Below are 22,268 nucleotides of genomic sequence, written 5' to 3'. Positions count from 1 at the left end.
TTGACCAAATAGTCAAACTTAAGTACGTGGTCCAAAATTTGACAAAGAAGTTATAGATTAGTATGTATTTGACAAAAAAGTCATAGGTCAGTATGTCACCAAAATTGACAAAAAAGTGATACTTTAGTTTGTCGTCCAAAATTTGACAAAAAAGTCATCGTCCAAAATTTCTCTGTCAATTCACACCAGTTTTTCACAAATGTACATGTGGGAGCTGCTGAAATCATCCCGACGCTGTAATCTCTATCATCTATCATCAACCGTTCTTGATATATAACAACTTTAAAACATGCTGATTTCTCTGTTTCTCAGAGGATTGGGAGAATCACAGGTGGGTGTGTGTGTGTGTATTTGTGCGTGCGTGTGTTTACGGAGGAGAAGGGGGGGGACAGGTTGGGGGGAATTAGAGAGGGGCTTGTGAGTCTCTCTCTCCCTGCTTTAAAACTTGGTGTTTTAAAAGGTGATTCCACCAAAATAACACTTTGTCTAAACATTTCAAGTTTAAAGATTCAATCCACATTTTCAGATATTATAATACAGGTTTTAGAAACAGATTTTTGGAAGGAGGGGCTTATGAGTAAAGGGTGATTCCATAAAATACCACTCTGTCTAAATACTTTATCTTTTAAACGTTCAATCCTTTAATCCTTTACCAGCAAAAGTCCTGCACCCGACGACATATACAGCAAGAACAGCAGGCACGCTCGAAATTTCGGCATGGAATTGTCTAGTTTTGTTTAATATCTCCCTTGTTATGACACCACCTACTTTTTCCTGTACCCTGTATAGTTGGATGTATGTAGACTAGGCCTAGACAGAATTAATGTCGAGACAAAATTACTAGCAGTGTTGTTGGACCTGCTGACGCGAGACTCCATGTAGAACACTGAGTTGGTAACGTTAAGCAAGAGTGCAAATTATGTGATATAATTATTCTCTATTAGTCCAACATTTTACTAATGTTTTGACATAATTATTATATTTTTAATCACAATTGTACTATATAGCCATTTTAATTCAACAATAGTTATGTGCATGATTCTTAATACCGTGTACAGCTTCAGTTTATGAAATGCTGTAGCATCTGAAGGCAAAGGCTGATGATTGTGTATATTGCGTGTTAACATGTTCTGATTCAGGACTATATACAAATAAAGCAAATTTAAGACCACAACGATCTTTGCAAAATATTTATTAAAATATATTTTTTCACAATTCTTTCACAACATATTTCAGATGTTACATTTGTATGTTTACTTTTAACTTGTACATATCCCAACAAAAAAAGTACAAAAATCTTTTCCTGAAGTAATGTTTTTTCTAAAACTATATTTCTATAAACAAAGTAAACTTGGTTCAATAAAGAAAAATAACAGTGACATTAATCCCTTTTTACACTTGTACAGAGGCTGGTAGGTCATATTTACTGAGCCTTTGGGTGACGGATAATCTCAGTGAATCCGTTTCACGCTGTAAACAAAGGACCAGGTTTTGGTCTATGAGGAAAGTGCATCTCATCAAAGTGCAACAGAAGCATTTTAGAACATTTACCAATGATCGAGATTGTGTTTCATAGTGTGTAGTGGATCTTTGAGTGCTGATTAGTCACTGTTTTTCCCAGGGTATTCCACACATTTACCCAATTATTTCAATTCCCAAATGTACTTATTCAACTTCCACATTTGGTGCCTTCGGTAAAGACCTGTTTTGAGAAAAACACTTGGACGGAACGAGAAATGATAGAGGTAAATGGAGAAGCTGTATTTTCCTGGTTCCACGTATTTAAACGAGCACCATTTAAAATTTCTAAAAACCAATTCTAGGATTACAATGCAGCACAATGGCATCAGCTCCTGCACAACAGCAAAAGTGACATCACAATACTTCATGTCTGTGAAGGTTCTCAGTCACCCAGGTCATTGCATCTTCAGTAGTTTAGTTAAAGACAACTGGACTTGCAATGAAACTTGAATTAAGTTAAAGGTGTTTCACATCTCATCCAAGAGGCATACAGTTGGTTGTCTTCTTCAGAACTTAAGCTCTCTAACTCAACTGCTGTACCGCATGACATGGTGCATCACCACCACCTGGTGGACTGGACTGAAATGGCCTTATGTGTCCAAAAACCTCTTATTCAAATTCATTTCAAATAAGTCCCTGGGACTTTTAAGTTCCTGACCTCAAGACCACAGCGACAGCTCACAGTGGTTTATAAAACAAAACAGCAATAATAAAACAAGTGTTTTCCTGCTGATTTACGTAGTAACGATAGTAGCATATTACTTAATAGCTGAGGACCAGCAAAGTGATTTCTGTTTACTTTGGTGACATTTAGAGTTGTTCACACTGCTTGACTACATTCCTGAGTTTCAGTGGTCAGTGTTGGCGTCAACAACCTAGGAAGGACCTGCACCTTTTTTTCCACTGATGAGGATTTGGTTGATAGTGACACCATCAGAGTAGCTCCATGTCAATTTGCGGATATACATATTATACACATTAAAATAAACAAGTAGTACATTTCTTTGACCTCTCAGTGCATATACCACACAGTGTGTGTGTCTATTGTATGTGTAAGTGTGGGTGTTGGTGTAGTTGACACATTAATTCCTCTTCTGTAGGCTCCTGGATCTGCTCCCTGCAGACGGAGACGAGAGGAAGGAGTGAACAGTTAAGATTATTGCAGCTGAAGGACTTGCAGCGTCAGATACTCACCGGAATATGAGCTGAACAGAGGTTTGATATCTGATCCTCTCCACATCTGTAACAGAGCAGCTGTGACTGCGGTCCCACTTGTAGGTAAAGTTCTGTTAGGGAACGAGGGGGGAAAAAAAAGAGGTTTTATGTTGTTGGCAATATCATCCCCTTAGGATCCAGCAGAGGGCTTTTTCCTACCATATCATAATGACGGTATGAGTGTGCTTAAGGGGGGAACTTTAAGAGTGACTTCAGTGAAGGCAGCCACAGCAGTGACAGTGCGTCTTGGAGATGCACGTCTACATGAGGGAGACTTTGGTGGAGAGACATGAGGTGCACAAAGTAATCATAACTGTCTCTGGCTCATAAATATATGCATGTCAGGAACAGCACTTATTGCTTCTGGCAAATAATATCAGAAATGAGGACGTAATCTTCCTTAAAGTAACATGATTACATTTTAGTGAATCTGTGATTTTTGTGTGTTTGTTGTTTCCAAATAATTTAAACAAATTGCAGGTCATAAAAAAATCAAGTTTGAACGATTGGTATAGTCTGAAATGTAGCTCTGCTGGCTCTATAACAAATTGCAATTAAATGGACAGTTAGGATACATCGGATCAGGGGTCTCAATCTCAAATAACCTGGGGGCCACTGAGCCCATGAAAAACATAAACATAAATAAACATTCCCATAAGAATATTGGTGACAATACTTCCCAATAAAAGTGTCTTTGTTGACATGGAACAATGTATAGTTCCCAATAAAAACATATTTATCATACAAAAAAGTACAGAAACTCATAACTTGATATTCAGTGGTGGGCCGCATGGAATTTATTAGAGGGCTGCGAGTTTGAGACCTCTGCTTTGGATACAAATTAAATTATGTTTTTGTTTTCCTGCCATTTAATATCTGTTTGCTCAAAGCGATCTTATAATAAACAAATGTGTCGTTGCAGCGAACTCACCTCTAAGATGAGCGCCACAAACAAGTTGACCCACATGACGGAGGAGGTGAGCCACCAGCACACAAAGTAGACCTTAGCCCACCTGAGAGGGGGAAAAAAAAAAGGAGACACATTGTCATCAACATTAATCCCATCACCACCATGAGCTGCTGCTTATGCTGCATATTTGGGTCTTACTCCGTGGTGAATCTGCTGTACACCTCGATGAAAACCTGCCAGTTGTTCACTATCATGACGTTGTACAGTAAAATGATGGACGCCTGAGAGAGAAAGAGGGAGGGGAAGTTACTTTCTCATCACTGTGCCAATAGTTAAAGGGAAAGTCCAGGTTATTTTGTGGCCATATGAGCACAATAGGTGCTGACTGTGCTGTGTGCACTAAAAAAAGAACAAAGTGGCATTCTTATATTATACACGGCATAGTTAGCACCGAGTGTGCCGTCAATAAATCATACAACCACATTGTAAAAAACCTAAACTATCACTATAAGTTTGCCGATGGACAGCTGAGGTAAGGAGAGCGGAGTGAAACACAACAATGAAACGTCGGACTCTTCTCGATACTCACGGCAAAGTCGTCAAAGTTGTTTGGCCAGTATTCAAGCTGTTCATAGGTGCCACACTCCACACTGAAGTTAGACGTGATGTTTGCCATGGAGGTATTTGAGATCACACTGTCACACACACACACACACACACACACACACACACACACACAAACTGTTGAATTAAATTCAAAGCTTCAGCTGTATTTTCTCTGAGGTTAAAACTAGGGATGCCCAATCAGCTTTTTGACCCCATGATCCAATCTTCTTACCCATCTTCTTTTAAAATAACATTCCTGACTTAAGAAACGATGAAGAACTGCTGTGTATAATAGTAGGAGACAATAATGTGCAATGGAAACTTTAGTGACAAAAAAAAGGGTTTCTTGCATTGTATGTCATGTTCACGGCATAAGAAGTGTTTAATGTGACGAGCTCTGTCCTGTCTGGACTCGACTCTGTCACAGATGACGTCATACACTACCTTGTCTCTGGAGGAGGTTTAATGGCGCCTTCAAACAGCCAGATGCCTAACACGGCGAACACATAGTACACCACCTACACAGAGAGCATGCACAGGACGTCAGTCTCTCCTCGCGTTCCACACGTTTCCTTATCATAGACATGATGTAGGATTAACTGATGTAGGACACTCACCACCAGGATCCCTGCGAATGCTCTGAGGTTTTTCACCAGGTCCATGAGTGTGCTTGCAACCAATGCCATGAGCTAAAAAAAGAAGAAGCCCAGAATGGAACGTATGAAAAACACTTCAGACAGAAGCAACAAGGAAATGTTAAGTGACAAAAGCTGCAGAGTCTGCAAATTAAAGTCTGTGTTACAAAAATAACATGACTTTACTCCATTCAAACTGTCAGCTGCTGCTAAGTTTTCATATTCTTAGAGTTACAGTTCAGGTTTCTGATACATAGTCAGCACTTCTTAAACTGTACACGCTCCCTGCTGCCCCCTTGTGCCCAGAATCAGCATTTGGCAAGCATGGTCACTCATTGAAAACATTGCCGCCAGCAGGAACACGGAATAAAAACAGATTTTCAACCACATCACTAATAAATTCCACTACTGCTTAAGTCTACAATATCTTAATAATATGCTTGTCACTTTATCTCATTTTATGATTGGAACATTCTCTCAAGCTCTCTTGGTACTTTTTTTTTTTTCTTCTTTGAGACGATTTCTTTTCTTTGGGTTTCTTTGCAACATAGGGAGTTGTCACTTGTGCTGGAGTAGTGATCATTCCAACTAAATCCAGAGTCGTTCTCTCGCTAAAATGACTTAAGTCACATAATATACTGAACGGATATTATGGAATTATGGATCAATAATTTTAAACACCTGCTGATTGTACATTGTAGAAAAGATAAGAAAGGAAAATTGGGTTATTGGGGGAAAATATCTTATATAAATCATATTATTGTTATAGTTATGAAAAACCAAAACAGAAATATCATTAGACTGTACGTGAAAGATGTTGACAAAAGTGTTGTGGCCTTAAACGTGCACAAAACAAATCAGGTCGCAATGAACTGATTAACTTGGGGGTGTGGCATTGTATGTTTTTTCCTCCGATTAGACGTTCAAAATATGTAAATAATTAAAACTCGTTAAAGAGCATGCCAGTTTGTGTCTTATATAAAAACAGGTGAGGCAGCATCATATGTTTCTGCACTGGATTTAAAGTGCATGAAGGTGAGTGTCAGTGTTTCAGTGATGTCTCCCTGCACCGTCTCCCTGTGTCTGCCGTGTACCTTGATGTCTGGAATGATGCGCAAGAAGCGGAAGACGATCAGCATGTTGACCAAGCAGACCATCTCCCACAGAGACACGACATGGTGTGAGGGTGTGTTCCTGTTCATGACACACACACACACAATGACTACATCGTAGGCAGCAAAGTTGCAGTTTAATGTACAACATTTACAAAATTGAAAAAACCCCACCAGTTATAAGGGAGCCTGTAGGTGACAAAAATAGTGATCTGAAGAGCCTGAGGGAGGGAAAAAAGACCAGTGTTGAAAACTAAAAGTGATGAATCGTGACAATACAGTATTTACATGACATCTCACTTTGAACGTCATTAAATAGTTCATTTGTTCCATTGTTAGTGTTTTCCCAAGACTTTTTTGGCATCATCTTTCATGTGATTACAGTCAATAAAGGACGGTGTGGAAAAACAGGGGGATTTAACTAACTTTTGTTAACTGCTACTGGCAAAACAACCTGTACTTAAAGCCAAAAACAAGATACCTGTCAGACGGTTTAGAGGTTTGAGGAAGGGCCTGTTTCTTTGTAAAAAGCACATTTACCCTTCTATAAATATTTTTATGTAATGTTGTTATTAGAGTAGTGTTAGATGTGTACCGCTAACTTAATTTTGTTCCAGGAAAATTCCTTAATTGATGTGAAAGCACATTTATTTGATTCAGGGTCAAACAAGGGCTGGTGTGCAAAGGTCTTTATGGAGATATAATTATGTCAATAATAATAATAATAATAACTATGAGAGTGTGGAGGCAGAGCAGGGTTACCAGTAGCAGGATGGTGAGGAAGCCGTCAAAGATGTTGTTCCTGTAGGAAATGTATCCTCTCCACCCTAAGGCAAAGATCTTCACACACATTTCAAACAGGTAGTAGAGGATGAAGCACAGGTTGATGATCTGACAGACGGAGGTGGGAGACAGACGGAAATGTGTCAATAAACATAGTTGAAGGAAGTAAATTCCCAAAAAATCCACAAGACTCTTATGGAGGAGCTGAGTCTGAGAGGATTGTCCACTTCACTCACCTCCAAGACCACATTGTCTCTTTCTGCTGTGGACATTTCCGAGTTGAGTACAAGGATGGTCTGAAACACACACACACACACACACACACGCAAAGGTTATCCCACAAAATGCTTACGCCTGATTTAGGGCCTAAACACATAACCTAGACTTTCTGTGAATTGTATGGTTGTGTGGTGATTTCAGAACCACCTGGAACTGAACCCGCTCAAGACTGTGGAGATGATGGTGGACTTTAAGAGGAACCTCCCCCACACTCCCCCCTCTCACCATCCTCAGTAACACAGAGTTTCAACTGTACAGCACCACAGCTTCCTAGGAAGCACCTTCTCACATGATCTAAGATGGTCCTCACATGTTGACACTGTCTAGAAGAAGGCCCAGCAGAGACTTTGTACTTCTTGCGGCTTCTCCGGAAGTTCAAAGTGCCACAAAAGTCTGTCTTGTGCACTTCCATCACTGTGTGGTTTGACTCAGCCAGGTGCCATTGAGACAGTTTCTTCCCTCAGGCTATGTTTCAAATAAACAGTTTACTGTCATGTCATTGACTCTATTACACATTCACTATTTTGCACATCATACCTTAAGAGTTAAGGTAGGGCTTTTAGTTGTGATGGTTAAGATTAGAGTAAGGGACTAAGAATAAGTAATGTCTCTGAATGTCCTCACTAAAAAAGGTTGTTCAAGAATGTGTGTGTGCGTGTGTGCGTGTGTGCGTGCGCGCTCAACTTACACATATGCAAATGACGTTGGCGAGTGCCAATGCATTGCCAGCTATAGTGAAGTAGTAGTGACCGAAGATCGTCTGGAGTCTCTGCAGGACTGGAGAGTTGTACTGAGGCAAGGGAGGGTGCTGGACAGACAGACAGACAGACACACACACACACACACAGTCAGAGTCAGAGAAGTTAATACAAAGAAAACATGTAAAAACATAAAATACTCTTAAATAGTTCAGGTTTTTTGAAGTGCTGTTAAACCAGCCTCAGGAGAGCTTCATTTCTAAGCACCAGCTCATCATTACTAGATCCTGACTCTACATGTTTGTTTTTGTACATAATGGTTAGTTTTTTTCGGGTCCATCTAATGTATTCATGCTTAATGTAAATACAATTGATAATGTGAGAGGACCTTGAGTCTATAATATTTTAATGTAATAATAATATATGATGCTTCCTCTCGCCATCAAGATTGCCTTTTCTTACAAGAAAAGAAGAGTGTGTGTCGCTGTGTAAAGCTCACTCCTTCACACCAGAGTCCATAGAGTAAATCAATGATTTGAGATCACGGCACACAAAATCTACAAGTGCCTCCATCATTTAGTTCAGTTGTGTTATTTTATAAAATTCTTTGTTCAGATTTGAACAAAAATAATTAAATCTACAAAAAAAGGCAGCAGCAGATCAACAGTGTCAGGATGGCCGAGTGGTCTAAGGCGCCAGACTCAAGGTCACACTCCTTCCTAAGCAAAGGGACTTCTGGTCTCCGAATGGAGGCGTGGGTTCAAATCCCACTCCTGACATGTTTGGATTTTGATCTTGTAAACCTGACATCTCTCCTTATATCAGCATGCTAAAAATGCTGATTTTCGCTATGGAATTTCGGTTTACATTTAAGCAAGCAAAGCCGTCATTAGGTGAAACTCTTCCAAAAACCTGAATTTTAACTTTAAATGAAGGGGATATAGACATATACATATATATATATATATATACCTCCTTGATGCGATCTTTATCCAGTTCATCAAATATCTTGCGAAACTGGTCCAAACTCATATAGCCGACGTCTGCATACTGCTGCGCCTCCTGAAGTCCGTGTGAGATGTTCACAGGCAGAGGGTTAAGTAAGAGAAGCACAGGATGCACCATTCTGGTCATATTTCAGTTGGAAATACAAAACAAGTCAAAATGCTCAAGAAATAATTAAAGAAAATACTAAAAACAAGAAAAAAACAATGTTGACAAATCAGAGTCAGGATTTCTGATAGTAGAGTTGTGATCAATAAGAACCAGTCAGGAAGTCAATACATGTGTCATCCACACGAGATAGACAGAAACTTTATTGATCCCACTGGGGTTAAAGTGCCGCCTCGGAAATGTCAAATAAAATCAGAGAAAGAGTTTTCAAACTTCTCTTTTCAGGGCTCTAAAAGGTAAAAATAATGAAGAGTGCAAGGGTGTCCGGAGCAGAATTTACACTTTTTAAGAGAAAAACAGAGTAATGTAGATGCAGCCTGAGGTAGAGTGTGTGCAGTGGGGCTGTGTGTGTTGGACTCTGACCGTAGTGACAGCTGTTTTGTAGTAGCTTTTCATCTCCACTCTGGACATCACCTGCAGCACTGAATCAACACGCACGTGCTCCCTGACATTTCAAATGACACAAGAAAGAACCATGACACAAGGGAATTACAGGCAAAAAATGCCTCTAGAAAAGAAAGAAAATATCTAACTACTAACTTGTTTTAAGCTAAATTATCTGCCAGTGCAGCAAGAAAATGGCACAAAAAAATACCTTTCAAATTATCAAGTCAAAATGATCTTATCTTAAGTATCTTCAGCCTTAATAAGTTAATAAGTCCAAAAAAACACTAGTGCAGATTTTAATTTTTTTGCACCCACAACACACACTGAGGCCAACGACATGCCTTCCCCAGCCAGGGGGACCTCCGGGGGGACAGGTTCCCGAGTCAGTCGGGGGCAAATCTCCCAAGCATAGGTAGTGGCCAGAGGTCTGAGGGCCTGGAGGTGTGCCATGCTGAGCCACCTCCATGACCCCAGACATAGTGTAGTGATGGGAATCAAATCCCCTCGCAACCAAGACCGCCGACCCAATGTGTGTGTGTGTGTGTTTGTGCGTCTTACTCGGCAGCCTCTTGGGCTTCGTGGCAGCTGAGGACTTGGAAAGCAGCGCGGATCCCCAGTCGTCTCCGGATGATGGACGTTTGGACTGACATCTAGATAAAAACATAAATTATGAGTTTAACTTTGACTGGTTACTGTTTGTTTCAAAAATGAGACCAAGGGAGGTGCCTAGAAACAGCTGGAGCATAATATAAACAAATGTTTTAATTTTCTTTCTTTTTTTAAGGTACAAACAGAAGTACACTAATCTATACACTAAAGGTCCTCTATGTTTACTGTTATGGTTAAGTCAATGTTAGTATAACAGAGGTTTGACTCACCAGCAAATATCCCCTGAACTGGTTATAGATGATGGCTGTCAGGAGGTTCATCAGACAATAGGTGCCTACACGGAAGCAAAACACCATCGCCAGTGAAATATGTGACTTGATGAAACGTTTATTTTGCTTGAATACATCGGTAACAAGCAACAACACACTGGCGCTGGCGTCTTACCGATCACACTGAAGACGACAAAGAAAATGGCGTAGCCTCTGTTCAGCTTATAGGCGGGAATCATCACTGTAAAATGGATATAAAAAAGGAAATAATGAGATCCTTGAATAACGACAGATGAATCAAATAAACAGTGACTGAACTAGAGAGCGCACCATCTGGGTTGTTGGCTGTGGTGAGCAGCACTAGCAGGGAGGTAAGAGACTTTGGCAGGTTTCTGAAATACGCCTTCCACTCCCCGTTATTCTTTGGATCCTGAACAGAAACACACATTTGACACTCTGATATGAAGCAGACAGGATTCAGTGCTCCTGCAGTGCACAACATTTTAGTTTAGTCTTGACATTTGAAATAATTATCAAGTGTTTTTGTTTATTTCCAGCTGCCTCTTATCTTTATACAGAGTTTTTCTTTTTGCTTGCCACACCAAATAGACACAGTTTAGACACAGTTTACTGCTTTATTGCAGATGTGTCAGGTGTGAAAACAAAACACTAACCCAGATGTTATGTACAACATTTCCCTTAAATGCCACCTAATGGTTCAGAGGGTACTGACGCATGTTGAGCAAACATGTGCCACCGTGGCTGCTGGTACGGCGCCGTGGAGCCTCCGGTGAGAACAAAGAAGGCTTTAATGTGAGCAGTACAGGACAGGATTGTGTAATCATCAGGGCTTGGCCACATTGGCATGAACTCACCTCAGTTTTAGCAAACAGCAGCATGCCGATCATGGTGAACAGGCAGAGATGGAGCGCCAGCAGCAGGATGACACTGCAAAGACAAACACAATTCTGCGTGATCGTTCCTCCTTCTCGCTTTATAAAACATGGCATCTTGCCAAGTGCAGGAGGAACCAGTCATACCAGAACTTTGTTTTCGTCTTCCAATTATTTAAATCTCTTGCTTGAAATACTGTAGCGTGTGTAAAAACATCTCTATCAGTCTCAGAACTTTCTCTTCTGAAACATTACTCCAGTTTCACTGATGCCTGAAATAACTTTACACATAGAATGAAATGTTTTATTTGTTTCACTTTGCTGCTGACAGATAGACTGTTTACACTACACTGCACTCACAACACAACGTACTGTAAATCTGAAGATGTTGAAACAGTTTACAGGAGTCAGATACTGTACCTGGCAATCTCTGGCAGAGTCCTTTTGATGCACTTTAGTGTCTTTTTCATCAGCGAGGAGTTTTGCAGGAGGAAAAAGGGCCGGAGCAGTCGCCGCACCCTCAGTTTCTGATGAATAAAAAGACAAGAACACTTTTGTTAAGTTTCCTGAGGGCTGCGCAAACTACTTTTTGTCAAAAACTTCCTGCTGCAGGAGAAAAGACAAGACAACTGAACCTTTCCTGCTCATTTGGGCAAACACTTTGGATGAGATGCATAAAGAGCACCTGAATATGTATTGCATTGTGAAACTTTGAATGAAAGCACAGTGTAATTTATTTTTACGTTTGTTTGCACGAGTAAGAAGGGTTTTCGAAGGGTTGTTCAATCAGTTATGGCACATCTCATGTGGAATTATTAACTCTAAACTGATTCCTCTGCAGTTTATTTGAGCTGCTGCTGCTGCTGCTGCTACATTGAGTTTAGGTTACTATTTTTATGACAAGCAGCTGTTACCATGGTGTTTGTGTACAGACACTTGCAGTGTAAATATAACACTCATTTTCCAATTGTGCTACACACAGACAGTCACTGACCTAAAATACGGACCACGGTCGCCAGGCTCCTCCATTAAATATTGAGATTTAAGAAATGTCCTTGCTACACGTTAGAGATTAACGCATGTTACTATGGTGTTTGTGCAGAGACACTTGCAGTGTAAATATAATACTCACACACAAATGTGTTTTTTCGATGGTGACTAACCCCTGACTCAATCACTTTTAAAATATTTGTCCAAGCCAGGCCTGACCTGTCAGGTTTTGTCGAGTCCTGACATGCTCCAATGGAGAATCCACACTCTTGACTGTGTTTAACACCCGCCTAATAAATACATTCAGAGGGCGGCGACGTGCGCTCGTTATGCAATATGAAGGAGGCTTGTTGTAGTTAATGTAAAACTGTCTGCACACCTGTTGTCCCTTTGTCTTGTTAGAATATTAGTGGACTTCTGTGGAGTGGTAGCATCACTCTGTGGTGCTTAATGAAGTAAGAGGAAGAGTGAGAGAAGACAGCCTCACCTCATCACACACCATGCTGATGGACAGCACCCAGTCAATGATGGAGACTGAGAGGACTACAGTGTAGCCAATTAGCCATTTGCTCTTCCTGAATTCCTCCCAACCAATCAAGTAGCTCTGAGGAACAGATGGAGCAAAGTAACGGTTCAATAAGCAGCTAAGCAAATAACTTATAACAAATAACAAATAAGGCAGAAAAGATTATTTGAAAACTCCACAGGCCGTATGTTTTCCACACTGGCCATGTTTACCTTGACAATAAGGTCAAGAGTGAAGATGACGAGGCAGAGCAGCTCGAAACTCTCGGTTAAGCCACAGGGCGGCTCCCAGGGTGGAGAGCGATATCGGGGGTCTGAGGAGAGAGACAACGAGGACGGGCGCTCCACGAAGGCCAACAGCAACAACACTGCGATGCTCAGGCCCAAGCCCCTAAGACACAGAAAAAATAAGGAGACGTGGATGAACAAATGGATGAATGACAGAGTAGAGTTATGGTTTAAAGTACAGAGAATTCATAGCTTAAAGGTTAAAGGTTGTTTTTCTGTTGTGGACTTTTTATATTCAGGCTTGTCAGTGAATTTTAGCTTTGGATTTAATTGAATTGAATTGTATTTGGCAGGCAGATGTCTATTCTATTGCATTTCCTATTATACTGCCCTTATTGTGGGTTATTTCATTACTTTAACTATTTATCTATTTTAAATATTTATCTATTTCTTTGAATTATTATTTTAACTCGACATTAGCATGGACAGCAAGAAAGCATTTCATTGCACAGAGAAACGAGTTTTTCTTACTGTACATAAAATAACAGAATGATATTCACAACAATCCTGAGTAGGTAGGAGGAGAAGGTAGCAACTTACCACTGGCATATCTTAGAGTAGTACCATCGATACAGGTAGAGCGACCTGGTATCCACTCGATGGTTAATGGACCGGTACTATATGCAAGGAAAAATAAATGTAATTACTAAAAGAAATCAAGGAAACAAATATCAAAACAAAGAAGAAAGAAAAACACAGTACACTTAAATGCAGTCCTGTGTAAAGTAACTAAAAGGGATACTTGAGTAAAAGTACAAGTATCTTACCAGAAAATGACTTTGGTAGACGTTGAAGTCATTTTTTTAAATAATATTACTATTTTACTATTTTTAATATTACTAATATTAAGTAAAAGTCTTAAAGTATATGACATTTACTGTACTTAAGTATCAAAAGTAATTTTCTGATATAAAATGTACTTTAGTTTCAGAAGTAAAAGTATTAAAAATGTGAGGAGTTAGGATAGAGCCATGGTGGCTCAGTGGCAGGGCAAGTTGTCCTTTAACTGGAAAGGTGTGGTTTCAATTCCTGGCTCTGCTACTCTATATGTGTCCTTGAGCAAGACACTTAACCCCATCATGCAGCGTGTGAATGGGTGAATTACCAAACTGTAGTGTAAAGCAGCTCGTCACACTAGAAAAGCTCTATATAAATAACAGACCATTATCAACTCTATAAATAACAAAGTAAAGTACAGATACATGAATGTTGTTCATGTACTTAAGTACACTAACAAAGTATTTGTACTTTGTTAGATTACAACACTGCTTAAATGTGACTTTGTGAAAGCATGTAACTGTAAATGTGTTATGACATGACATAGATGTTGAAATATCAAATTTTATCGCATTTGTTTTTATCTAAAAAATACAAACTTGTAAAAAAAAAAAACTGCAGTTAAAATACAGATTTTCTCAATGGACTTCAGTGAGGGAGTGTTGTCTACTGTCAAGATAAAGTGGCACAAATATCCTTAAAAACATTGTAAATGTTATTAGATGAGTCCTTTTTTAAGTGGACAAAAATAGTTGTGTTTTTTTTATTTTTACTGAGAGAGAAAGAGCAAACTTGGTTCTCAGCGCAGGAAAAGTATATTACTATAATGCCAGTAAACGTCACTGTGTATAACTCACAAGGATTTGATTTACCTAAACCAACATAAGCTTGGGGGGGGGAAAACAAAGTCAGCAGCTCACTGTAACTAAGGAGAAGAACAATATTTGGAAACTACAGTCAGTGTGAACTTGTGGATTAAAAGGGCAAGTGAGGCTGTCAGTGGACAAAAAGAAAAAAAGATCTTTCAAACAAAGCAATGCAACTCAAAGGGCTTCAAAGGATGAAAACGCCATCATCACCACAACTAAAATATCATAAGAAATAAATTAAAATTTTACTTATTTTAAATGTCTACATATACTGAATAATACCGACGAGTTTCCCAGCAAAATAAAAAACATCAAAATAACGCTGCCCTCGAATGTCTCATTTAAAGAGATTCAGTTCACCGTCACAGAAGAGCAAAGAAAACAGATAGTAATAAAATATTTGATGGTGTGACAGACAAGAAGCTGAGGCTCATAAGAAGCAAGTAATCAATTCATTTATTATCTTTGTCGCGACTACACTCACTTTGACTTTTGTTTAGCTTGAAAAAGAAACTCAGGGAAGTAAAGTCATTGCACTCACCTGTATGGCGTCCTCTATGAATACAATGGCTTGTTGGATGTACAGCTCCTCCTCATCTGTGGACAGTGAGAATAACAGGACCATGGTATCAGTAACAGACCTTTAACAGAACTCCACATAACACGCACTGGTGTCTGTCTACTGTCCTGAAACACTGTGTGTACTCATGACTGCATGGAGATCTTCACAGGGATCCTGCTCTCCAGCAAACACAAACCAGCTGATGTGTGTTTGTCTGTGGAACTGGTTGGACTGAGAGCTGAAGGGAATGTTTGTTTTTATTCCTGAAGTCATAAGTGGAATGAAAAACCTGAGCGCTGCAGTGAAGGTGTTTTTAACAAGAAGAAAAACCACTATCAAGCCCATCCATTTTCTACTGCCCCATCCCCCACAAGAGGGTCGCGGGGGGAGCTGTGCCAATCTCAGCTGACATAAGGCGATAGGCGGGGGTCACACACTGGACAGGTCACCAGTCCATCACAGGGACACATACATAGACAAACAACCATCTACTCTCACACCTATGGCCAATCTAGAGTATCCAATTTGCCTAATCCCCAAATCTGCATGTCTATGGACTGTGGCAGGAAACCACAGAACCCGGAGAAAACCCCCACACACACAGGTCACAAACCCCACTTCACCAACTGTGTGGCCCAAAATGGTTTTAAATTAACCCTTAGTACACACGGATCTGTGCCCCAGGTGCACCCATGGTAAATTGCCGTGGGAACAACTCTCCTCCACCCGAACCCAATATACTGACATGGCAGACCAAACCATTTTAAATACACAAACACATTCTCTGTGAGTATGTAGGTCTACCTGCAGAGAAGCTGCAGCCTCCCTGGCAAACCTGGTGAATGCACTTGCTTTTCACCACCATTCAAAAGGGTTTCTTGGACTTCTTCTGCAGCTAGTTATGTTAGTGGTTTGGTTGATGTACTCCCTCTGCTGGTATAAAACATAATTACACATGTGCAAGTGAGGTCCTAAAAAATGACACACACACACAATTCATTTATAACAATTAAACAATAAGTGTTTATCTTTAACATCCTAATCCAGCACAAAGTCATTTGCTGATTTTCCTTTTTCTGCTCTCTATGGTTTTCAGTTGCTGCCAAACAGCAAGATAACGTGGTGAATACAGTGTGGTGTTAAAATATGTGGCACACATTGATAAGTGGCTAAAATGAGCTTTTCCCCTAAGAACCTTATATAAACACACTTGAAGAAAACCTGAATAGAGTAGTGACTCATGTAAATGCTCTGTTACATTTTAATTTAGACTGAAGTTAATAAACATTTTAACTCAAACTGCAACTGAAAGATCAGTGAGAAACATCCCAATGCATTGGCAGAACTGTCATTAGCTGATCTGTTTGAAAGAGAATTCATGGCTGTTCTCATCTGATAATGCTATTAGATTAACGCTGCGACTAACAATTATTGTCGTAGTAGATTAATCTGTCGATTACATCTCGGAGAATGTTGTTCTGTGTTCACCAAACCTGGTAATGATGATGTTTTGGAAACTAATATGATTCAGTTTTAATGATTTATTTGTTATATGGAGCAAAGAGTCCAGAAAATACTCACATTTAAGATGCTGAAAAATAAGATAAACTTGTTTTAGTCAAATCAAATATTCATTTAGTAATCAATGAATTGTTGCAGCCCTATATAAGATACTGTATTAGAAACAGAAAGTAAGGATGAATGATTTTGAATAGAGGGAATTGTATTTTTTACAACGATATCTCATTTTTATTTTAATAACTTATTTTAAATGATTACAGTGTGATATTCGCACAGATCTGTGAGAAACAAAGGTGTTCTTCAGTCTGTAGAATGTGATTGTGATGTCATTTTGGCAACTCCTGTGATTTGAAAATTGCAGTTTTGATAAAACTTTGAACACTTGTTCAGCCCTAGTAAGGACGTTACTCCTCATCTGTCAGATGATTGTGTGTGAGTGACTTAAACTTTCCACCCGACAGTTACACTAACACAGAGATCATGACTCAGTTGTGGCCGCGCACTCACACAATGAACAGGAAGTGTCATCGTGGTGGTGGTGGGAGCTAATGACAGGGCAACACTTACAACGGCTGTAACACAACACTGCTGACACACTCCGACACACATCGCAGTCAAGTGTGAAAACACCACAGAGATGCTGTGAGAAAAATCCTGCAGACTGCACTCTGACACCACTGATGTTACTTAAATGAAAGATTATTACACTTCCCTGTAAGTTATAATGTATTAATGTATATTAAACATGAGCCCTAACATTATTTTATCTCATCCTCTACTAGAAACCTTCCTAGAATTAGAAGCAGTGAGCAGCACCTGTGGAGCAATGGGGGTTGGATATCTTGCTCACCCTTTTTTGACTTGGTGGGGACTTGAACCTCAAACCTCCACTTACAATCCAAGTTCCCTTTCCACTTGGACATGCGCTGTCCAAAAATAAGGAACACTTCACAAATTTCCGTGTCATCCTTGCACAGGGGCCATGCTAATCTACCACATAGATCTATTCTTCCAGGGAGTCCTGGTCAAGATAGCAGCACAAATAGTACAAATATTTACAGAGACAAAACTATGTCAGGTATAAAACCCACAACAGAATATAAAAGCTAAAAGGAAGTAGTTAAAGGAGATGATTAAAAAAGAGAGACATAACAAAAGTGCAGAAGTATACAGGCCATACCAACTAGATCCTCAATCTGAACCCCCTCAAAAAGGGTTCTGTAAAACAACACATTTCTTTCATGACGGTCCATAAAAAGGTGTCTGTGGTGAAATGATGATTTGCAGCTCAGTCCATGTCCATGGTGCATAGAAGGAGGAAGCACTTTTACCTAATTCTGACTTCATTCTAGGAACATTTAAAAAAAAAAAGTCAAGCAGTAGACCTGGTGCTGTAGCTGCTGATGCAATATTTTAAGAGTCCAGAAATATACATTAGGTAGTTTACCAAACAAGGTCAAGATAGTAGAACTCAGCATAAGCATTTTCCTCCACGACAACCAACCTACAGATTTGTACAAAATACAATGAACCAGCATTTGTTACATCACAGAACGCACTCAGTTAAGGAACCTGCAGTTTAACGCTGCACACACTCACATCAACTGAAACAACGCTCATTCACTTTGAATGGGACTGTGTCATGAGCTGATGTTGAGAAATGTTCAACTTCCCAAGCGACCGTGCCAAACAGAGCTTTTGGACAAGGATGTTTTCTCCATTGCTGGCATTTTTTGTTTGATCAGAGTACAGCCAACCACACCACGCCACTGTTACTATAGCGACATTATTAACTCTTGGTACAAAGTCAGCCATCATCGTCTTCATCGTTGTCATTGATTGACGTCTAGGAGTCACACCTCTGGTTCCTGGTGATCCAGAGGGTAAATTTAATAATCGTAGTTCTCTACGTGAGCGTAGGAGTGGAAACAAAAACACTGTTGTTGAAATCATTTCATCATGTGATATCTTTGCAACCTTTCCTCGTTTATCTTCCTGGTGAGCTTGTTGACTTGCTGCAAGAAAGGTGGACCTAACCCTGACTTCACGCAAAAGGTCATATTAGATTATTATTTATGTATCTTCATTTATTTATATGTTTATTCTCTCTCTCACTTTCTTTTTCCTTTTCTCTTCAGTGCAGCCTTTTTGTGTATGCTGTATGAATTTGTGTACGCAAATTAACATTTGTCATTTGTTAAATCAATAGAAATTATTTTGTCAAACATTAGAAATAGCTGGCACATATTTTACTGGAGGCTTAAAAAATCAAATGTAAGTACCTCAACCACAGACACAAATCTTAACTATCCCATTAATTAATCATTAACAAATATTCCATTATAAACCATTGTGGGCCTAAAACTCATAAAATTGATAAATAAACCTGTATTTCATAGTAATAAATAATCAGGGGCATTTTAACAGGGTAGGCAAAGGGGCCCTGAGATGAGAGAGGGGCCCTAAAAACAGCTGAATAACTTAAGCTGCTATTGTTGCATCTGATGCAGACTGTCTCCATTTGTCATATCTGCATTTGTCATAAATGAGCAGAAAACCATTTTCCAAAATGACCGCTGGAAAATGTCTGGAAAGTAGCTTTTTTTTTTTAGAACCCTCTTTAAATGAAACGCTAACAGCAAAGTTGGTCAGTAGACAAACTTTTGTTTGATCTTATAATATACCAAAACTAAATTATTGAGTTAATTTTGGCGTGACAAGTTCAATGAAAGTCCCTAGTCAAACCTCTGTAAACAATCCAGAGTAGTGATGGGGTTATTTGGGGGTTCATAGCTCACATGTCGTTTGGTTTCACCATTTCTTTTTGAATTAGGTTTGAGTAACATGTGATTAAATAACCACAGGGTGTGAATACTGTTCCATCAGAGATGGGCTGACATCTGTCACCTCTCTATGGAAGCCCACTTGTGCCACAAAAAAATCCAGTAAGTCATTATTAGAGTTGTAAATTGTGTGCACTTTCTTTAACCTTTACTAACAATAAATTGCCTCAGACTAAATTTTAAATGGTATACACTAGCTGCCCATTGGTCGTGTGACGTCCATTGTAGTAATGTGAGTGTAAGTATTGAGTTATAGTCCCTGGGATACACAGACATTTATTGGCCAACCTAAGGATTCATGGAGTTCAAGCTTAACGCAAAAACCCGATTAGGATGTATTTAAATATTCAGCAAAGCAAGGCAAAGGACCCACATTGTAGTTTGCTGCTGCATTCAAGTGAATGAGAAGCATTTCAGTTTGACACCTCCACAACCTGGGCTACACGGTGGCTTTGCAGCAAGAAGACCAGGGTTCACGACCAGACAGAACAAGGGCCTTTCTACATGGAGTTTGCATGTTCTCCACTTGTGTGTGTGTGTGTTTCCTCCCACAGTCAAAAGAGATGCAGATTTAAGGATTTGACAAATTGGACACACGTAGGTGTGTGAGTGGATGGTTGTTTGTCTTTATGTGGCCCTGTGATGGACTGGCGACCTGTCCAGGGTGTGTCCCACTTTTTCGCCCTATGTCAGCTAGGATTGGCACCAGCGACCTCCCCGCCTGTGACCCTCATGTAGCGGATAAAGCGGTAGAAGATGAGTGAGTGAGTTTCTCTTAAGACTCAGACTCATGTTGAAATGTGAATTGAATCTCATTTCAAACCACTTTAGAAAGTCGATTTACCTGGACTGGTTTTAGTGTGGACAGCCCCTGAATCAGATTTTTTGGAGGGTTGAAATCTAATTTCATGTTGCTGTTTTTTCTGTAATGGTTTCCAAAAACCAACCAGGACCCATAAAAACGAAGAAAAGTTTTTTAAGGCCTTTGTCATTGAAAATATCTTCTTCTTTGAAATAACTTACTGGATTTGTTTGTCAAGGTGTTGGAAATAATGGACTTCCATACACACACACACACACACACTGTCCTTACGTCACTTCTCTCGTCTTATTTACGCCACTGACTTCCACCTCGTCCTCACTCACTCACTCACCTGCTCCCCTCTCCACACTGCACGACTCCCCGGCGACCGAGTACGACATCCGCCTCCTTTCGGGGGCCCCGCGCTGCGCTGGGCCCGGCCGGGAGCCATAGTCCGGGGAGGCTCCGTTCACACTGCCGCTCAGCAGACTGTCCGTTTCCATGAAGGTAAATAAAAAGTGTTCACAGTGACCGCAGCGCGCTGCTCACGGGGTTCACAGTACAGGAGTGAAACAGCAGTGGAGCTGTACTCACTTCTTCTGTACTACAGGCAGTGGCGGTACATTAAAGGTGTGCGACAACAACATGACAAGTCTCGCACAGAGCGCGTCGGAATTTGTTTTTAGGAAGTGGCCGCTCCGGTTTGCTTCACTCCTCCTACTCTCCCGTCCTCAAGTTTCACTTTACACTCTTTACTGAAAACACAAACTCCACCTACACACACACACACAGAGCAGAGACAGCGCTGTGAAGGTTGAAGACAACCAGAGGACGACGATATAAGTTAGATTCTAGTTTGAGTCTTAAGTCTCTCAAACTCAACCAAAACCCCATGAGATTTGATGCATTAAAGCTGCGGTATGTCAGATTTTCAAACGTGATTTGATGTAAAAAACAAACAAACAAAAAAACAAGGGAGATCACACACACAACACACATAACTAGACAGGCTAGACAATCCTTAATTTAATCAAACAATTTCAGGGAGGAGATTCCAGGGATTCTCAAGGAAACTCGTGTGATTTAACGCGACTTCAGAGTATAAACAGACATGGAGGCGGAGAGTCTGTGTCGTTAATAGTCCATAGCTGTCGTGTGTGCAGAAAAACTGTGGATGCAGTCGTGGCTGAGAAGACGGAATCAACTTGGCTTATACGAGTCATGGTTCTACATAGAAACATCAACCCTCTCTTATTGGTTATCCCAATCACTGTCATTAATATCAAATGTTCAATACTTACGATTGATATCATGGAAGATTCTGATGCGTCCGATGATGTTAAAATCATATCTGTTAATCCCTCACACTACAGGATAATTGGGCCAGGTAATCTGTTCAAATCAGCTTAAAATCAAGACACCCACGATTGTCAAGCGGGACTGAAATCTGGCCAGTTAACCTCTAGTGTGGATCAGACATTTGAATACATTTTCTGATAAATTAAGATGAATTATTTTCATTTTTACAGTTACAGATAAGTCTCATTTATTGTTCCAACAATTGGATTGTCCTTTAGTTCTGTACTGACGATCATGGTCCCCTGTAGATAGAATCCTACAGACTGTGCAAACGGTAACATTGTGAATGCTCATCAACTGTTTATGCAGGATTTGTTACCCTAATTTAACAGCTTCAGAGGCATATTTTCATATTGTCTCCACTTCCACCTACTGTGCAAGATGCAAGATCAGGGCTGCTGACCTGAAGTCCTCAGAGTCAGGAGGTCTTGCTTTATGTTACTACACAGACACCACCTAGCCAGGTACCAACTATAAGATCAAGGCATCTACAGCATTATTTTAGATGTTCATTATGGTAGAGTTGGCAAAAAAGAAGAGGAGAAAACAACTGTTGGAGGAAGTGAGGAAGAGGAAACTACTGTCTGACCAACTGACTTTTGTACGAAAGGTGAAAACTGAAAAACACAGAAGAATGGACAA

General features: G+C 40.0%; 1 protein-coding gene, 1 non-coding gene and 1 pseudogene across 2 annotated transcripts; 1 reads left to right on the top strand and 2 right to left on the bottom strand.

Moving 5' to 3' along the window:
* Positions 1-1,176: 1,176 nt before the first annotated feature.
* On the bottom strand, positions 1,177-22,150 carry tpcn2 (two pore segment channel 2). The gene is made up of 25 exons (XM_044015700.1): positions 20,620-22,150; positions 15,081-15,136; positions 13,434-13,510; positions 12,819-12,996; positions 12,568-12,684; positions 11,511-11,617; positions 11,073-11,145; positions 10,528-10,627; positions 10,373-10,438; positions 10,198-10,262; positions 9,878-9,969; positions 9,296-9,377; positions 8,732-8,821; positions 7,750-7,869; positions 7,019-7,078; positions 6,762-6,890; positions 6,174-6,220; positions 5,982-6,081; positions 4,870-4,941; positions 4,697-4,770; positions 4,236-4,341; positions 3,845-3,927; positions 3,668-3,749; positions 2,716-2,807; positions 1,177-2,638 (listed from the first exon to the last, which is right to left on the bottom strand). Exons 1-25 carry the CDS (start codon positions 20,768-20,770, stop codon positions 2,563-2,565), a joined length of 2,295 nt encoding a protein of 764 aa, XP_043871635.1. The 5' UTR covers positions 20,771-22,150; the 3' UTR covers positions 1,177-2,562.
* trnal-caa lies at positions 8,428-8,538 on the top strand. Its single transcript has 2 exons — positions 8,428-8,465; positions 8,493-8,538. It is a non-coding gene; the product is annotated as a tRNA-Leu (tRNA).
* On the bottom strand, positions 17,555-17,616 carry LOC122760589 (annotated as a pseudogene).
* Positions 22,151-22,268: the final 118 nt, after the last annotated feature.

Source organism: Solea senegalensis, unplaced genomic scaffold (genome assembly GCF_019176455.1).
Source record: "Solea senegalensis isolate Sse05_10M unplaced genomic scaffold, IFAPA_SoseM_1 scf7180000013762, whole genome shotgun sequence".
NCBI lineage: Eukaryota > Metazoa > Chordata > Actinopteri > Pleuronectiformes > Soleidae > Solea > Solea senegalensis.
Note: the sequence above shows the minus strand (reverse complement) of the source record. Positions and strands in the feature narration are given on the sequence as shown.